The sequence below is a fragment of the Augochlora pura genome, chromosome 10 (assembly GCF_028453695.1).
Source record: "Augochlora pura isolate Apur16 chromosome 10, APUR_v2.2.1, whole genome shotgun sequence".
In the NCBI taxonomy this organism is placed as follows: Eukaryota; Metazoa; Arthropoda; class Insecta; order Hymenoptera; family Halictidae; genus Augochlora; species Augochlora pura.
Genome location: NC_135781.1, coordinates 25,137,651 through 25,154,079, shown reverse-complemented (window position 1 = coordinate 25,154,079; position 16,429 = coordinate 25,137,651). Strand labels below are relative to the sequence as shown.

General features: G+C 45.6%; 2 protein-coding genes across 2 annotated transcripts in view; both read left to right on the top strand.

The window, feature by feature from the left end:
* LOC144475484 (chondroitin sulfate proteoglycan 4-like) overlaps nucleotides 1–9,557 on the top strand; it is a 44,402-nt gene extending 34,845 nt beyond the window's left edge. Inside the window, exons 5-10 of the mRNA XM_078191442.1 lie at nucleotides 413–1,007; nucleotides 2,886–3,140; nucleotides 6,478–6,675; nucleotides 7,647–7,848; nucleotides 8,328–9,493; nucleotides 9,546–9,557. Of these exons, the coding sequence (XP_078047568.1) occupies nucleotides 413–1,007; nucleotides 2,886–3,140; nucleotides 6,478–6,675; nucleotides 7,647–7,848; nucleotides 8,328–9,493; nucleotides 9,546–9,557 (2,428 nt within the window). The remainder of the gene's footprint in view (nucleotides 1–412; nucleotides 1,008–2,885; nucleotides 3,141–6,477; nucleotides 6,676–7,646; nucleotides 7,849–8,327; nucleotides 9,494–9,545) is intronic.
* On the top strand, nucleotides 9,489–15,942 carry LOC144475622 (chondroitin sulfate proteoglycan 4-like). The gene is made up of 3 exons (XM_078191685.1): nucleotides 9,489–11,045; nucleotides 11,161–11,567; nucleotides 11,644–15,942. The coding sequence occupies exons 1-3, from the start codon at nucleotides 9,635–9,637 to the stop codon at nucleotides 13,618–13,620; spliced, it is 3,795 nt and encodes a 1,264-aa protein (XP_078047811.1). The 5' UTR covers nucleotides 9,489–9,634; the 3' UTR covers nucleotides 13,621–15,942.
* The last annotated feature ends 487 nt before the right edge of the window (nucleotides 15,943–16,429 follow it).

The following is a 16,429-nucleotide window of genomic DNA, read 5'->3' as shown; positions in this document are numbered from 1 at the left end:
CTACTTTGAACAGGTGCAGACAATGTTTATTTCGCATAATGATTCGCCGTTTAATCACGAGTAACTATGATAATTCCATATGCAAAAAGAGAATAAAGAAATCTTTAAGGTCCTTCGAGTGCATGGAGTTAGAGCTGGAAGAAAGGACATTAGAAATGACATGATTTCTCCTGGTTAGCGTCGACCGATCGTACGCGACACAACGGTGCAGCATCGCTGTTTCCGACTAGCCGATGATTCGATGCGATCGTCGACGATTACGAATGCAATTTGGTGGTCGGTGGGGATAAGTGGGGAACGGAGACGCTAACAAGGACGAACTATAATTTCTCCAGAGGAGCGCCGGAAGTTGGACGGTCTCGCGTCGATTCCTCGACTTCCTTTCAATTTTCTCTCGACCTGGTTGTTGCAGATGGGAGTTCGAGTTGAAGACGGCCGCGGAGACCGGTCTGCTGCTCTACAACACCGGGCAATCGTCGTACGCCGATTACCTCGGGATCGAGTTGTTCGAGGGTAAAATACGTCTGCTGATGAACAAAGGGAACGGGCCGACCGAGTTGATACACGGCGCGCCGGTAAACGACGGTAAATGGCATCGAGTGGTCGTCGATTTCAATCCAAGCGGAATCGGGATCACGGTGGACCGGCAGGAAAGAACGATCGGTCTGCCGAGCGGCGGGAACCGGTACCTGGATTTAGCGGACACCCTCTACATAGGCGGTACAGAGCTGAACAAGCGAGCCAGAGCCCTCGGCAAGGGTCTCAAGTCCGGCGATCTGAGCTACAAGGGCTGCCTGCGAAGTATGCAGCTGGACAACAAGGAGCTCGGCCTCCCGGACGTCAAGATCAGCCAGGGGATCGTGGTCGGCTGTGTTTGGGGATTCCCGTGCATCGAGGCGCAGCCCTGCGTGCCCGACGCCGTTTGCTCCCAGCTGGGTGTCACCTCGTTTAAGTGCGACTGCGATCAACCGTTGTGCATCAAGCCGAGCTACGCCGAGGATTACAAGGCAAATATTGAACGATCCCCGGTCCTGAGCATCCCCGCAGCCGTCTAACCGCTCCAGCGATCGGCCTACCCACCCCTTTATCGCGAAAATATTGTTACTGTTGCCTCCTCTTTCTTTGCCAATTATTCGACGTAAACACTGTAACTGCGTGGCTCATGCGGCTCGAGCTGCCTTTCGAGTTTAAACGGTGCGGACTGAGTTCGATTTGAATCAAATTTACGATGGGTACATAGTCTGCAAACTCTGTTTCTTGACGACACAAGAAAGTTCTGTTGCTTTTAAGATCGCTAAGACAAATATTATTCCTAGGCATTTTCTCGCGAGCCTGGAAAGCAATTCAGATCCTTAGGGTATACAGCCTTAATAATCATTTTTCATTTAACTTATGCAATCCTTCGCCTGCAAACTTTCGTTATTAACTCTTTGACTGCTACGCTAACAACCTTGAAAAATGCCTCAGACTAAAGTATTCTATTTAATCAAATCCAAATTGAAGAAGCTTTCTTGCTGGTAAAAGAGATCTAATGGGTTTGGAAACAGCCGAGTCGATATTAACAGCCGAAGGGTTGAAAACTTGAGGTCTCGAGCGGAAATATAGAGTAGCGAATCATTGGGTCGACAAGAGGGGAGATTTTTCGAGTAGAATTTGTCGCGGAGTTTATCAAGCTGGCAAAGCGACAGGGGATTTTGAAAAGCGCAGGATGATACGCGAAAAAGGATGATCTAGACGCGCGGGTGTGATTGCGCAGAGTGATTGAGATGACGCGGGTTGAATGCCAGAGGGGCGAAGAGAAATATTTGCATGAGGCGGATTACAGCGACTGCCGAAGGGGAGAGGGTGGACAAAATTTTGTAAGCAAGTCGACGGGGCTGAAGAATCTGCTCCATATTTAGCCAGCTAAATTTAAGTCGGTGGAGGGACGTGTGATCAGATTGTCTTACACAAAGGGGGTATCGAAAAGTGGGTGCGTCCGGACGAGAAATTTTTCGAGAGATAACGAGAATATGGTATCCGCGTCGACCGTGCATATCGATTTTGTGGAAAGTTTAGAGTATTGAATTTTAGAAAATTGCAAATGGCTCGAACAGTAAATCCTTCGGCGGTGAAAAACTGTTTTAAATTTATTAATAATTATTTTTTAATAATATTTATTAACTACATTTTATTAATAATTATTAGAACTGTTATCGCAACGGTCTAAATGAATCGAAGAGGAAAATTAACTTCCAGCTTTGACTCATTGCCATATCATTTTCATAGCATTTGCAATGATCGAAGATTTGTAATAATTTCTTAGAAAACTAAGAAAAAAATACTAACAACAAAGAAACAGAATTTTATTCCAACTTAGCCCCTCGCTGTACTTTGACGAATCTGCCTCGTGATACAGATTTCCAGTAATAACCAGTTAATTATGAACATTATTTCCTTCTTTTAATTCAAAATAAAAACTTGTTTCGTACCATGAATATTATTTAAGTATTTAAATAAATGCTGGTAGTCAATGTATTTTTTTCTCTTTTAAGAGATTATTGCAATCGAAAAAGTACTAGTTATTGTAATTGTGAGAGATATGGCTGGACGCTCCGTGACGAGAAGGGCTCAGAACAGAGCGCATTCGATTTTTCGAAATTCAATTCCGGAACTCGGCTTCGATTCCAGATTATATTATTTGAGGCCGGATTCGTATTATCGGCGGATCGCTTTAATATTGACAATGTCCGAGCCAGTTCCACTGGCAGTATTCGCACTGCACCATAACGATTATACTACCATCCCCCGCGGACCATATCTATACGTCACCGTCCCGTTTTTGCGGGAACGGCCTCGCCGTTGTTCGGTCGCACACATACATGTCCGGTTCTCGAAATTCGCAGGTGTACTCGAAGGGAAATTTACCCGTGAACCTGGAGATCCTCTCACTGAGCCCGCTGCTCGTATCTGAGGGTGAACACGTGCCAGTGACGAGTGATAACATTGCCATGGTGTTAGACATCGCTAAATATGGGGTCGAAGAGGACGGCGTTATCTTCACCCTGGTTACACCACCCACCTATGGAAACCTGGCCCTGGACCTCCTAACGACCAGAACAGAGCACTCCTTCACTCTCCAAGACATTAATCGAGATAAGGTAATGCCCGACCTCCGAAACACATGCTCGCTGCCGAATTCGCTAGGGGGCCACGTGACCGGAATAAAATTGACAATGCGACGGGATGATCGATAATGCCTGTACGTACAGCGCACACGGCTAATTATTAGTGTCATTGATGCGTTGCAAACAAATTTACCGAATGCTCTTCGTCACGTTGAGAAAAAGAACGTCGAATTGCAACAACAGTACTAATATAGTCCCGTTTTTGCTGTTTTATTAACGGAACTGCAGACTTTTATAGGAAATAAAAATTGTCTGCATTAATTGCAAGATACGAATGCCGCAATCTATATTCTTGTTCTAATAATTTTATTGAATTGAGCATAATAGAAATAGCATTCTTAATTTTTCTTTAACACTTCCATCATTTTGCATTCTATCTGCTCAATTTCGCTGTGAACGTATTAAGTCACTGCATACAACATGATTGTCCGACATATCACTGCAGTCCTGTGTGCAGAATATTATTAGCAATACTCAACCGTACACTGAATTATTCGCACACAGAAATTATGTACAATTGTTTGCTGCTTTTGCAATGTTGAACAAAGATGGCACGGGTTCGTCGACAGCATTATATGACAATTTTTGGTCATTCTACTTCTGTCATTAAATGCGTAAAAGTTGCCTGTCGAAAAGAATTTTTGTTATCGCACCGTTGAATCGGGAGGTTCCAGTTACGTCTAGCACATTCTGTTACACGAACAAGTTTTCAGACTTTCACGGTTACACGGGATACAGTTAACACACTTTGCCTTTTAGAAAGATTACCCGCACATTTCATTAACATTGTTAACAGCATAGCTGAACTTACGAAAAAGTTTATGTAATTTAACGGCGAAAGAGATTTCGTCGTGTTCTCGTTATTAATAAGAATAATTGAGGTTTCTTTGTACTACGTGTATACACGTGTATCCAAAGTTAGCATCGATCAGTGTGGTTGTCGATTAGCACAGCTGTCAGTAGAACGTGACTTCAAAGAATTCTTGCTGCTTTTGTAAACCTGAACCAACGTTTCTTGGATTTCTTAACTTGGAACCCGCGTAGATCTGCGACGTACTGAATATTTCTTTCTAAAGCGGAACAATCTCATTAATCGTCCTAAAAATGGTCAACCTCGATAACTCCCTAGAGAAGCCTTAAAAAATTTCCACCTATCCTCCCGCATAATTAATTTCTTTCGCAACTTGCCCCTTTCTTCTACGAACCGAGCGAAAAATTTAGCTCCCAGTATTTTCTCGTTATTAAAAAATTCTTCAGCTTCTCTTGTCTTTCCTTCCACGATTCGTTCAGTAAATGCAATCACCGTGCTACGAAATTCATTAACTTTGAAAATAGTGGTGTAGAATAATAGATAAAGCGATGCGACACACCTGAGTGCAACAGAGGAGGAACAACCAAAAGCTGTAGCATCTTAACACTGTTAATCCTACTGCATCCAAGTATTCCTCAAACATTCTGAACCGAAGCATAATACATTTCTCTAACACAGAATTGATTGTAACGATACATTTGTCATCATAACGACACGCGTGTTCGAGCAAGACAAACGGCAACAACAGCGAATAAGACGAACATAATAAGTGATTTAAGTACAATTGCGGTTAATTTCATCGATAAATAAAACTCGTGTAAACTGATAATATCATCTAGAAGCTCGCGGACTGCTCAATAGAATCAAGTACGCCTTAGTTCCCAGTTATTTTATTGTTACCTCAACTTCTTGTGACGAAAAAAATAAACTCCAAACTACGCTTCAAAATATTGGTAATAAACTGGCTTACCCTAAGAAGGGGGGATGTGGGTGTGGTACGCCAAATAAAAAGAGGTTCGCGAGTAAGGGCTCCGCGCCAGAAAAGCTTGAGGAACTATGGCGTGTTCGATGATAATTATTCGAGGAAAAAGGAGGAAGACGATGAAAAACCGCGGTTCGCTCTTCCAGTTCGTCATAGGACTCCCAAGCTATAGATAGTTGCCGGTGGAAGAACTAACTTTAGAACCGTGGGGGGCCGCTCCTCGTGTCGTCGGACCTCTCGGTTGTCTGTTCCTCTTCTACTTGCACTCAATTTATCCAGCGACGGTGCTCTATTTATAAACACCACCACCGCTCATTAATGGTTTTTCGTGGGCTCGCGTACGGTCCGGAACCGCGTATCCATTAAACGCCGGGGCCCCGCGTTTTACCACCGGGTTATTTCTTTCCCGATACCCATGCTACTCCTTTTATTCTCCCCGGGAAACCTTCTCCCTTCGGTTTTCCCCGTACGAAAATCCCAGCGAAGGAACGCGCGCCCGGAACCCCCGTCGATTCGCTATGCTAATCGCCGATTTATAAGCTTACCGGGGCCGCTGCAATTAATTTTAATTACGACAGTCCAGGTGACCGGTGAATTTAACGCCGGTGACGCGCGGTGCTGGGTCCGCCGGCGAATATTTAAACCTGCGCCTTAAAAACATCAGAGCCATAAACAGAATTTATCGGTTCGTTAAATCTAAACTGGTGTCCTGGTTTTCGAAGAAATAACTGATGTGCTGGACTCGTGATAACCTCCAAGCTAACAGTGCGGAAAAATGTGTTAATTTAATACTAGATGGAAGCTCCATTGAATATACTCATACCTCAATTAACACTGGTTTTACGCAATCCGTGAAAATAACGGACCATTAATATTTAAATTTATAATTGTTCGGATTACGAAGATACATTTATGAGTTATTTATTCTAGTGCTAATCTCGGATTTATAATCTCTTACTTGGTCGTCACAGTTAATTTCAATTATGTCAGAGAGACCGGTGAATTTAACGTCGGTGATGCATCGTGCGGGGGTGAGAATTTTTAAAGCCCGTTTTAAAAACACGAGAGATACGAGCCTCGGCGTGTCAAAGAATTTATTGGTTCGTTAAGAAAGTCGAGAAGAAAAAGACCGAACCGGGGGGAAGAAAAAATTTCGATCCTGTGCTGCAACTCGTAAATAAAGTGTAACACGGGAAGAAGTAAATCTTCGTGTAACTTCGAGAGACCGTGGGCGCTTGCGTGCACATACACCCGGCATTTTTCATCCGGATGTTGTCGCGGTTTCATAAAGTCGCCGTCGCGGTCGTCGCGAGACAAATAATCGCGACGAGCGCGAGACGTCGTTGTCGTTACCGTTGTCGTTGTTTCATCGTCGTTGTCGACGTCGCCGTTCGAGCGACTCTCGCTCCGTGGCGCATGGCTTCGGGCCTAGATACATCCATATTCATACGTCTCCGCGGAAACATTGTTTACCGGCGTCGCGCATTGTCTCATTATCACGATGAAATCCGCGACAGATACAGTACATGCACGACGGCAGCGAGACCACGGAGGACAGCATGATCCTGGAGGTGACACTGGTGGCGGGCGCCGGTTACACGTTACCTGGCTATCTCCAAGGACGACTGAGGTTCCCGCTACATGTCAACGTTACGCCCGTTAATGACCCGCCGTTGCTCGAGATATCGACCGCGAAAGTGCTGCGTCTCGCTCAGGTAAGACACACCAAGCATAGAACAGCTGGTTGAACTAACGTTGTACTATCGTGTCGGGGCTGGCCCGGTCTCCTCGTGCGAGCTGAAATTTTACGGCAGGAGAACCGACCGGAGGCCACCGCGTTAACGTAATTGCCGCGGATTCGGTCGACGCGCTCGCCGATTCGCCACAGTAAATCAATTAATCGAGATTCGACTAGATCGTGGCGTTCGTTCACGGTCCTCGGCGAACGGACGGCCGTCGCGCCGGCCTCGGAGCGAAATCGATTTAAGTCGCTGCTTCAAACGCTGCCCTTAATTAACCACTTAAGCCAGCAATCTTCTTAAACGAAATAATTCTTGCGCCGTTCAAATTAAGCTTTAACCCCTTCGGGGTTCAAGATACCGACGGAGATCGAGGGCGCTCCGACCGGTGAGTCGTTGTAATTGAAATGCCCGAGTTCTTTCCAAACCTGGAACAATCGGCCGGCGTAATTAGTCGAGCTGCTAGACCTGGTATGGCCAACGAATTTGCTCTGGTAACACACAGCCTTGCCCTCCGCGGCAACCGGGAAAGAAGCTCTCGATTTTGCGAGTATCGCAGCGTCGTTCATGGAAGCGACAGAGTCTCTGTTAGCTTGAGTGGGCGTGGTTATGATGCTCCTGTTTTTGGCGGAGTTGTAGCCATGCCCTTCCTGTCTACAAAAATCTAGCTCGAAAAGCTGCAGTGATTATCTAATCTTCCTTCCCATTGCAGTTGTGGATTTTAGTTCCTATTGCCGATATTCTGTCTTTGATCTAATACCGCCTTGAGCTGCTTCCGAGGTCCATTTAGTTTGCTGTTTCAACAATTAATGATATATGGCCACACATAGTTCCGAATAAATTTTAACGAAGCTAGGGCAGTCTACCCTAGTCTAGATGCCTCGTGCACGATCGGAGGCCAGGTGTGTTTGCAGGAAGCATAAACTGTGATGTTTGATCATTCTCAGGGGACAAGGAAGATTCTGACGAAAGAACTAGTTTGGGCGATCGACGCCGACACGCCGTCGGACATGCTCGTCTACACTGTTCTGCGTACCGACGCCGACGCTGGCTACGTAGAGAGGGTTACTTATCCCTCGCGGCCCATCGATACGTTCACTCAAGCTGAATTAATGCAAGGATTAATTGCATACGTACATAGGGGAAATGGTAACGTAATCATCTTATTCTAGGATATTTTGCTCGACAGCTTTTCATGATAAAACCGAATTCGTCGTATTTGTCTTAAGGACCTAACAAGATGCAAAAATTAATTTCATTTCCGTACTTATCTAGTGGCTAAGAATACTTCCTCGCGTAGTATCTGCTTTGAAATACTTCATCCGTGGATCAATCCTAAGTTTTTAGTTCTTGGAACTTCTCGAACTCAGACTCGTTCATATTTGAAGCATTCGCGACAGATATGGTCCTTTGATCAAATCTGGAAATGAATTCTTAATCGACAAACTGAATATGGCAAAATAACTTGATTGATCCTTATATTCTAAATGTATCATCTACGCTTACATCGCTTTTTGTATAACCAAAAAGAACATTTTCAATTCACCATGATTTCTGGGCTCGAGAGAACCCTCGTCCCTGTAGAATCCGCAGGTTTAATCGGATCCTCGGCAATTGTCTTTCCACAGCAAAACCGAACGCAAAGCTAGATCTCCAAGTGAGTGACGGCATCGAGAGCAGCAAGCCGGCGAGCCTGAGGGTTGCCGCTCATTCTTTGGATATCAAGCTGATGCACAACACGGGGCTAGTGGTGGTGCATCGATCTTTCTCGTACCTGACCCCGGCGAACCTTTCTTTCACCACGAACTCGGACGACAACACTATAGACATCCGTTACGACATTGTCTCACCGCCCCAGTTCGGCACGATCCAGAAGCTGAAGGACATCTCGAGCAGCTGGACGAATGTCAACTACTTCACCAGCCGCGACGTCGAGCTGCATACCATCAGGTACCTTCACAACGAGGGCAGCCCGAATCAGGACGAGCTAAAGTTCCAAGCAAGCGTGCGAGAAGTCAGAGCGCATCACACCTATGACTTCAGAATCATGTTCATCGATTTAGAGTTGAAAGAAATAAGAAGGGTGGCCATAAACTTTACGAACGTCGCCGAAGTCGCCGTGTCCGGGCAGAACCTCAGGTACCAGACAAACCCTTTAGTAACCTCGTCCAGTAAGATCATGTTCACCGTGATGACAGGGCCAAGATACGGTAACTTGTTACTCTCGAACGAAAAGCTAGAAGTCGGGGACGCCTTTACTCAGGAGGACATCGACTCCGCTCGACTCGTCTATCGGCTTTTCAAGCGAGCACATTCAACGATCCTCGACGAGATCGGGTTCAAGGTCAGCGCACCACAGTGCATCGACCTGCACGGCAGCCTAAAGCTCAGGCATTACCTCAGCAAGAACATGAAGCCGTTGGACAGCGTGGAGACGTTACGAGTGGACGAAGGCTCGCGCGTCAACGTCAGGATCCACAGGATCAATGCTAAGGACTACGGAGTCACGTCGTTGACATACAACATGACCATGCCGCCTCGTCACGGGTGGCTCACTGTCGTCAACAACTCCAGGTCCCATTCCCGGAACAACACGAACTACTTTACGTCCGAGGAACTCCTCTCTCAGAGGGTCTACTATGTTCATGACGACTCCGAGACTCGCGAAGATTCCTTCCAGTACGTGGCGATCGCTGCAGACCCCGTAGACTTCATGTACGTCGGATCGTTTCGCGTCGAAATCACCATGAAGAACGACAACGTACCGGAGCGATCGGTGAACAAAGTATTCCAGGTAGTTTCGAAAGGGGAGAGGTTGATCACCAGTAAAGACTTGGCGTACGTAGACAAGGACGTAGACACGAAGCCCAGCGAGTTAATCTACACCAGAAGAGACACACAGAGAAACGGGATCGTCAGGATATCAAACCCTTCCATGCAGGTGTACGAGTTCAGCCAACAAGACGTCAACAACGGGCAAATCCTGTTCAGACACCAGGGCGATGACCATGGGAGATTCGAGTTCAGCGTCACCGACGGACACTTCTACGCAACCGGTGTCCTCGAGATTCAAGCTAGTCCGCCGTACATCAAGTTGAGAGTGAACAACGGGTCGGTCGTGCAGTTCAACCGATCGGTGGCTTTGAGGCCGAACGAATTCGACATCGAGACGAACGTGTACACTTCGGAGAAGGAGTTCAAGTACTCTGTGCTGGAGAAGCCAAAACACGGGATACTATTGAAACTCGGCAAAGAAGCGAATTCGTTCACCGAAGAGGATCTACGGTATGGCATAGTGACGTATAAGCACTTAGGTGGCTCGCTGGCCTGGGACGACTTCAAGTTCAAGGTGTCGACGAAAGGAGCGGAGGCTGAAGGCGTGTTTCCGGTGAAGATCTATCCGGAGAGCTACTGGCAACCGTTGATCGTGCAGAGCAATAAAACGGTGTTCGTAGAGGAAGCAACCAGTGTGCTATTAAATCAAAAGAGCCTCGAGGTGATGCACCCGAAGATACCGGCCTCCGAGATCGTCTACTTCTTGAAGGAATGGCCGCAGAACGGATACCTAGAGCTGCAGATTCATGACGAACACACCGAAGAGGCTCGAGAGGATTACATCGGTAACGCGGTGAAGAGCTTCGATCAGAAGCTCGTGAACGAAGGCAGGGTGTTTTATGTACAATCTGTGATCAATCAAACGAACGACAAATTCGTTGTCGACGCGACCAACGGCATCACTTGGTTACATGACCTCAACGTGAACTTCGTGATCGTTCCGGAGAAGCTCTACGTAGAGGCAAAGGGTCTCGTCGTAATCGAAGGAAAGAGCACTGTCCTTGACGAAAGGACTTTCGTGATCCTAACGCCTTACTACTCTGGCAAGGTAACCGACTATCGGGTCACCGAGAAACCGAAACACGGAACCGTGTTAGACTCGACAAAGAACAACCAAGTGAAAAAGTTCTCTCAGAAACATCTGGCTGCTGGAACGATCCTCTACAAGCACAACGGCGACGAGTCCTCCAAGGATTCGTTCAAGATGGTCCTCGTTGCAGGGGACAAGACCAGTGAACCGTTTGATGTCTGGGTCAACGTGCAACCCGTAAACGACGAGCTACCAGTGTTAGTTAACAGGACTAAATTGTACGTTTGGCAAGGTGGCTCAGTCCCAGTGACGTCGACCAACCTGGCAGCGGTTGATAACGACACCACGACTCCAGATTTGATCTTCAACATCACCGGTGTTAGAAACGGGTTCATATCTTTGAAGTCGAAGCCGACAGTGGACATCTATAGCTTTACGCAGGAACAGGTTGATCAAGCGATGGTCCTCTTCACACATACAAGTGAGCAATAAGGATTTGTTCCTAAAAAAGTTTTCGGACATTTTTAAAGTTCTTTATTTAATCGCGTTATGATAATAGTTTATCGATACCATACCATTGTATAAACTCTTTTCAGATGGATCCGATGCCGAGTTCAACTTCGTCCTGTCGGACGGCGTGCACACATCCGAGTCCTACAATCTGATGGTCGGCACTAAGCCGGTTCGGTTGTTTGTTGAAAGAAATTCTGCCTTGAACGTATTCCCCCTGACCAGGAAACTGATTTCGGACAAGTTGTTGCTAACGAGGTGTTCCGATGAAACTCGGGAAATTAAGTACACGGTACGAAACGGGCCACGGTTGGGCAAGATCATCATGGAGACGAACGAGGGTGCATGGTTGAACGTCGATTGGTTTACGCAGATGGATATAAATAACAGTAAAGTGTTTTACGAGCATACCAAACAATTCATGGATCTCACCGCGAACGATTCATTCGTGTTCGACACGGAGACGCACTTCGCGGAATCCTTAACCAATCAGGCTAGTTTACCCATCACAGAACAGACCTTTGATCATGCAGAATAATGTCCATTAACTGTTGCGTTTTATATTGTAGGTGTTCCAAGTAGACATCTCCGTGTCTAGCGGCGGGTTGGACAGATACATTACGGCAAAAAACGTGTGGGTAGAAGAGGGAAGTTCCGCTCAAGTTGTAATGAACATCTCTGGGATCGTGTCGTTCCTCCAGACCCACGCGGGCATCTCAAACCCAGTGGTGCTCTCGAGGCTGGTCAGTCAACCGAGTCATGGTCACGTGATGATCATGCCAGACTTGAATGTGACCACTTTTTCCCAGCCGCAGATCGAGAGTGGAAAGATCGCCTACTATCACGATCACTCGGACACGTTGGAGGACCGTATCAATTTCTCGTTGTACTTGACGCCCGGCCACATCCTCCTATGTAACACCAGCATCCCGGTGAACATCGGGCCTGTAAACGACGAGCCGTTTAGACTGGTCACCAACGCGCCGTCCATCAAAGTGGTCCAGAATCAGAACCAAACGATAACTAGGAAGAGTCTGTTGACAATCGATCCGGACACACCTCCCGAAGAAATCGTATACGACGTGATCAATGCGCCGACTTATGGTCGTTTGTTACTGCTACCATTCAACGAAAATGTCTCGGAGGTGAGAGAGGTAGACAAGTTCACGCAGCACGACGTGGATTCCAGTCGACTGGTGTACGAACACAACGGACCCCTTCAGGCGACCTCGTTTTACTTCCGAGTCTGGGACGGCCGTTTCAACCACAAGTACGACGTATTCAACGTCTACGTTCAACCCATCAAACTGAACGTTACGGTCGCTGGTCCGGTAAGCCTTCAGCAAGGCTCGAATGTCGCGCTCATTTCCGAGAGTAACGTGAAGCTCGACACGAACGCGAGACAGGAACTTGTTGTCTACGAGGTTACCAGCAGTCCGAAATATGGAGTGTTATACGTCAGGGATGGTGCCGCGGCCAGTTTCAAACAGACGGACTTGCTTTCGAAAAGTGTTATGTTCATGCAGACGGACATGACTGTCTCCAACGACAGTCTGGAATTACGCGCTAGATTGAGCGGTTTCGAGCAAAAGCAGATTAAAGTTGAGATCAAAGTAACACCTTTGATGATCATGAAGCCTATGGTGGCGTTAGCCGGAGAAAAGACTCGAATTACTTTGCAGCACATGGACGCCACTCCTCTGGCCAAGTTGACGAACAGTAATCCCGTTTACACTGTGTTGAAAAAGCCGAAGTTTGGCAGGATAAAAAGGATCATCAGAAGTTCCTCGTCTTCTGGCGAAAAGCGAGGGTTTCGGGAAAAAGAAGTCGCGAAGTTCTCTCACCAGGAAGTGGTGTCCGGTGTGATGTACTTGGTGTGCAGGAAGATCCCCACTATGGAATACGACGGGGTGCTGGACAGCTTCACGTTTGTTCTGGCAGCCTCGATATTTCAACCTGCGGTCGGGGAGTTTGAGTTCCGTGTGAAGCTGGACTTGGACGAATTCAACATCACTCTGGGAGGTCCTATGGATCCGGTAGGCCACGAGGGTGAAATGGCAATTGCGCCGAACATGAGTAACGATTACTTGCTCATCCTGGGGATGCTTTTGGGTGTGTTTCTGCTAGGCGTCGTCGTTATTGTCACGATCAGGTGCAGGCACAACAGATACAAGCACGCTGAAGAAGAAAAGCCGGAAACGACGCCGGCAGTGGGTGTGATGCCGCTTCCAAGGCCACCGGACCATTTGATGCCCACCACTCCCCACTTGAAGCGATTCACGAATGACCATAACAGCGTTGCCGCCAGCACACCGCTACCGGTACTGCCTACCATGACGTCCACACTACCTCCATGCAAGGTAATACCTCTGGGCCCGCTTGAGAGTATCACGGGTTCCGAGGTGGACGTCTCAGCCAGGTACCCCTACGGTGTCGCGGATGGCGACGAATGGAGCAGCTTCGACACGTCGGATCTGCCCTGCCCATCAGCCACCACTCAAAGGACCAACAACCCCTTATTAAGAAGAAATCAGTACTGGGTCTAGCAAAAGGAAGGCTGTTCGCGGACCCTGCGAACTAAGCCGTAACATTTCCTCCACTCTACGAAAGACTATGTTTTTCTTACGAACTGCGCGAGAACTAATCGTCGATTATCATGGTCTTAATGTGCCTAAAGAGATGTGACTCTGCGGATATGTGGATATGTACCGGAAGCCTCGATTTTAAAGCGAAATCGTGGCGGAAGCTCTCGTTTGCGGATAAAGAACATTCGCGGATCTCGAATCCGAGTATCCGCCAACATTTTCCGTTCTTCCTTTCGTTTTGTACAAAAGAAGAATCTGTTGGGAACGATGATTATACGTGTCCCAAATAGCAGTATCTCGTGTAGTACTGTAGCTCTCCCGCGATGCGGAGAAGATTGTAATCGGAGCAAAATGATTCAGTCGATCGTCGTTGATCTCCTCGACATTACTGGACAGATGGAATTATTTTGGTCCGACTATAAAACAAGTATACAGAACTACTAAGTCAGTCGCTATTATGGATCGAATGTGCCTAAGAGATTACCAAGTCTTATAAGAATACCTTTTCATGAGAGCGAGAAGACAGGTTCGCTGCTGTCTTTTCTCTTGGTTCGGTGTCGTATCGGAAGCATCCTCTGTCCGGACTCGTTCGTTTCCGGTGCTCGTTTCGACCGAAACTACGTCAATCAGAATATTTCTACTCCTTCGGTGTTCCGCGGTATATGGTACTTCGCTTCTCTCGATGAGGAATCACTGTGGTCGAATCGCTGAAAACGGAAACCAACGTTTACAGGTGCGCCGAATAACGAAAATATTCGGATAACGATTAAGTTTTATATTATTACAATTTATGCTCGTTGGTTCACAAGTGATTGTTTTTGTTTATTAAAAGAAATCGATTGATCGTCTGACAAAGGAGAAAGAGAGAGAGAAAGAGAGAGCAAAACGAGTCTTTATACACTCCGAGATTTAAATTTCGCTCCCTGCGGATGCATGAAGAGATCTGAATGTTTCCGTTACTCGGTATAAGTCGATGGTTGGGAACGTTTGTACAGAGTATCGGGCGCAGAAGCATTATACATAATTACCTAACGTTTATAAACGAGAAAAAGGGAGATGACTGCATGGTGGAGTGCGTGTTTGTGATTTATATACACCCCCGGGAGAAATGTATAGAAATTATAAAGCGACTTTTGTAATGGCGTAAACGCGCGCTTTAGACGCGCACCGTACAATAGGAACACTACGAGTTTTGCACATATCTTTTTACACGTTTCCCACGTATTTCTACTGACCCGCGTCGTACTCTCATCCCTCAATAATTCCCGTTTGCGTTTCGACGAGCCTTTCTTCGTTACGTAATTCTTACCCGTCGAACAGAAGAAAAATAAATTATCCACGCTAGAAATATTCATTCGTAAAATCCGACGACGAATGTAAAAGTTTAAATATTTGACCATTATTCCGGTTCAAATGCTTTATTCGTAATCATATATTACCTTATGGCGAACTGTGCACCTATTAGGAATAAGTGTGAATTCTTACTTTTCCGCGTCCATGTTTTTTGGAGCGATTTTTCTCATCGTGATCAAATCGTGGGCCAATTTTTCAAAATCCTGAAACCATTTACGGCTGATTAATCTGCTTTCAGGTGAAACTTCTTTTTTTCATTGCATTCATCATCTGTCGAACGGGCAATGATTTTCGCGGTTTTTATCCAGTATTACATTTAACTTGCCATACACTCGAACAATCGATAGTATTGGCTCAATACCGACAACGGATCAATTCTTCACACGCTCGTCGATCTTTCGGCGGATATTAACGTCTTCTGGGCCTGCGCAAACTCACAGTGACCTTAATTAACGACGACTTCTTTATACCCTAGGGAACTGTAATTAAGGAAACGCTCTAACGTCGATGTTAATATAGTGATAATAATAATAGTAAAGATTATTATAATATATATATATACATATATATATAGAGAGATAAAATATTATATATGTATATATATAAATATTATAAATATATACAAATATACGAAATATGTACACTCCTACATAGAAGACACTGTTTCATGAATTCATAGCATATGCATTAATGTAATAGTTCCGATCATACGAAAATCGAAGAGAGGCAAATTTTTATCAAAAGATCCATTGTTGATTAATGAATATGCTAGAAACCGAACAGTTAGGCTTTTTTACCATCCCCCAAAAAATGAACCGATCCGAGTGCCAAACTTCTATATTGTGTAATATATAGTTATACATACATAGGACTGTATTTTCCCTGCAGACTGAACGCATTACTCTTGTAATTCAAATAAACTGAATGTGCGATGTTATTTAAAAAAGACGTGCATCATTTGCAACCATTCCTTCTAAATTTTTGCATTCAGTTTTGCTTACCGATGACGCTCGATTGAGGTTTAGACTATCACATATGAAAATTATTTTTTTTTAGCATAAATTCACGTATTGATATCGTATAGAAAAACAAAAGACAGCATTGCAAAAAAGAATTAATTAATTGTATTTTGCGTCGCTATCTTTGGTTTTCTTACATGATATTGATGCAGCAAATTCACCTGAACAGTTCCGTGCTTTCGGTTTTCTTTTCACTGCCTAATTTTGTCAGTTAATGTTTTTAAGTGGCCCCTTACTGTAACGATTATGGCGCCTCTTATGGTGAAAAACTAATGCTTAAATCAAAGTCCGGACAGCGTCAATCATGCTAGTGACAAAACACTCAACTGTTAATCAAATTACCGACTTTCCATTTTGACTAACAGTTTTATCGTTTTGCCACTGAGCCAGTCGACACT

Coding starts and splice junctions, on each gene's coding strand:
- LOC144475622 (XM_078191685.1), top strand. CDS start 9,635: ATGCAGGTGTACGAGTTCAGCCAACAAGACGTCAACAACGGGCAAATC. Junction 11,046..11,160: donor GGTCCTCTTCACACATACAA/GTGAGCAATAAG, acceptor AACTCTTTTCAG/ATGGATCCGATGCCGAGTTC. Junction 11,568..11,643: donor CGGAATCCTTAACCAATCAG/GCTAGTTTACCC, acceptor TTTATATTGTAG/GTGTTCCAAGTAGACATCTC.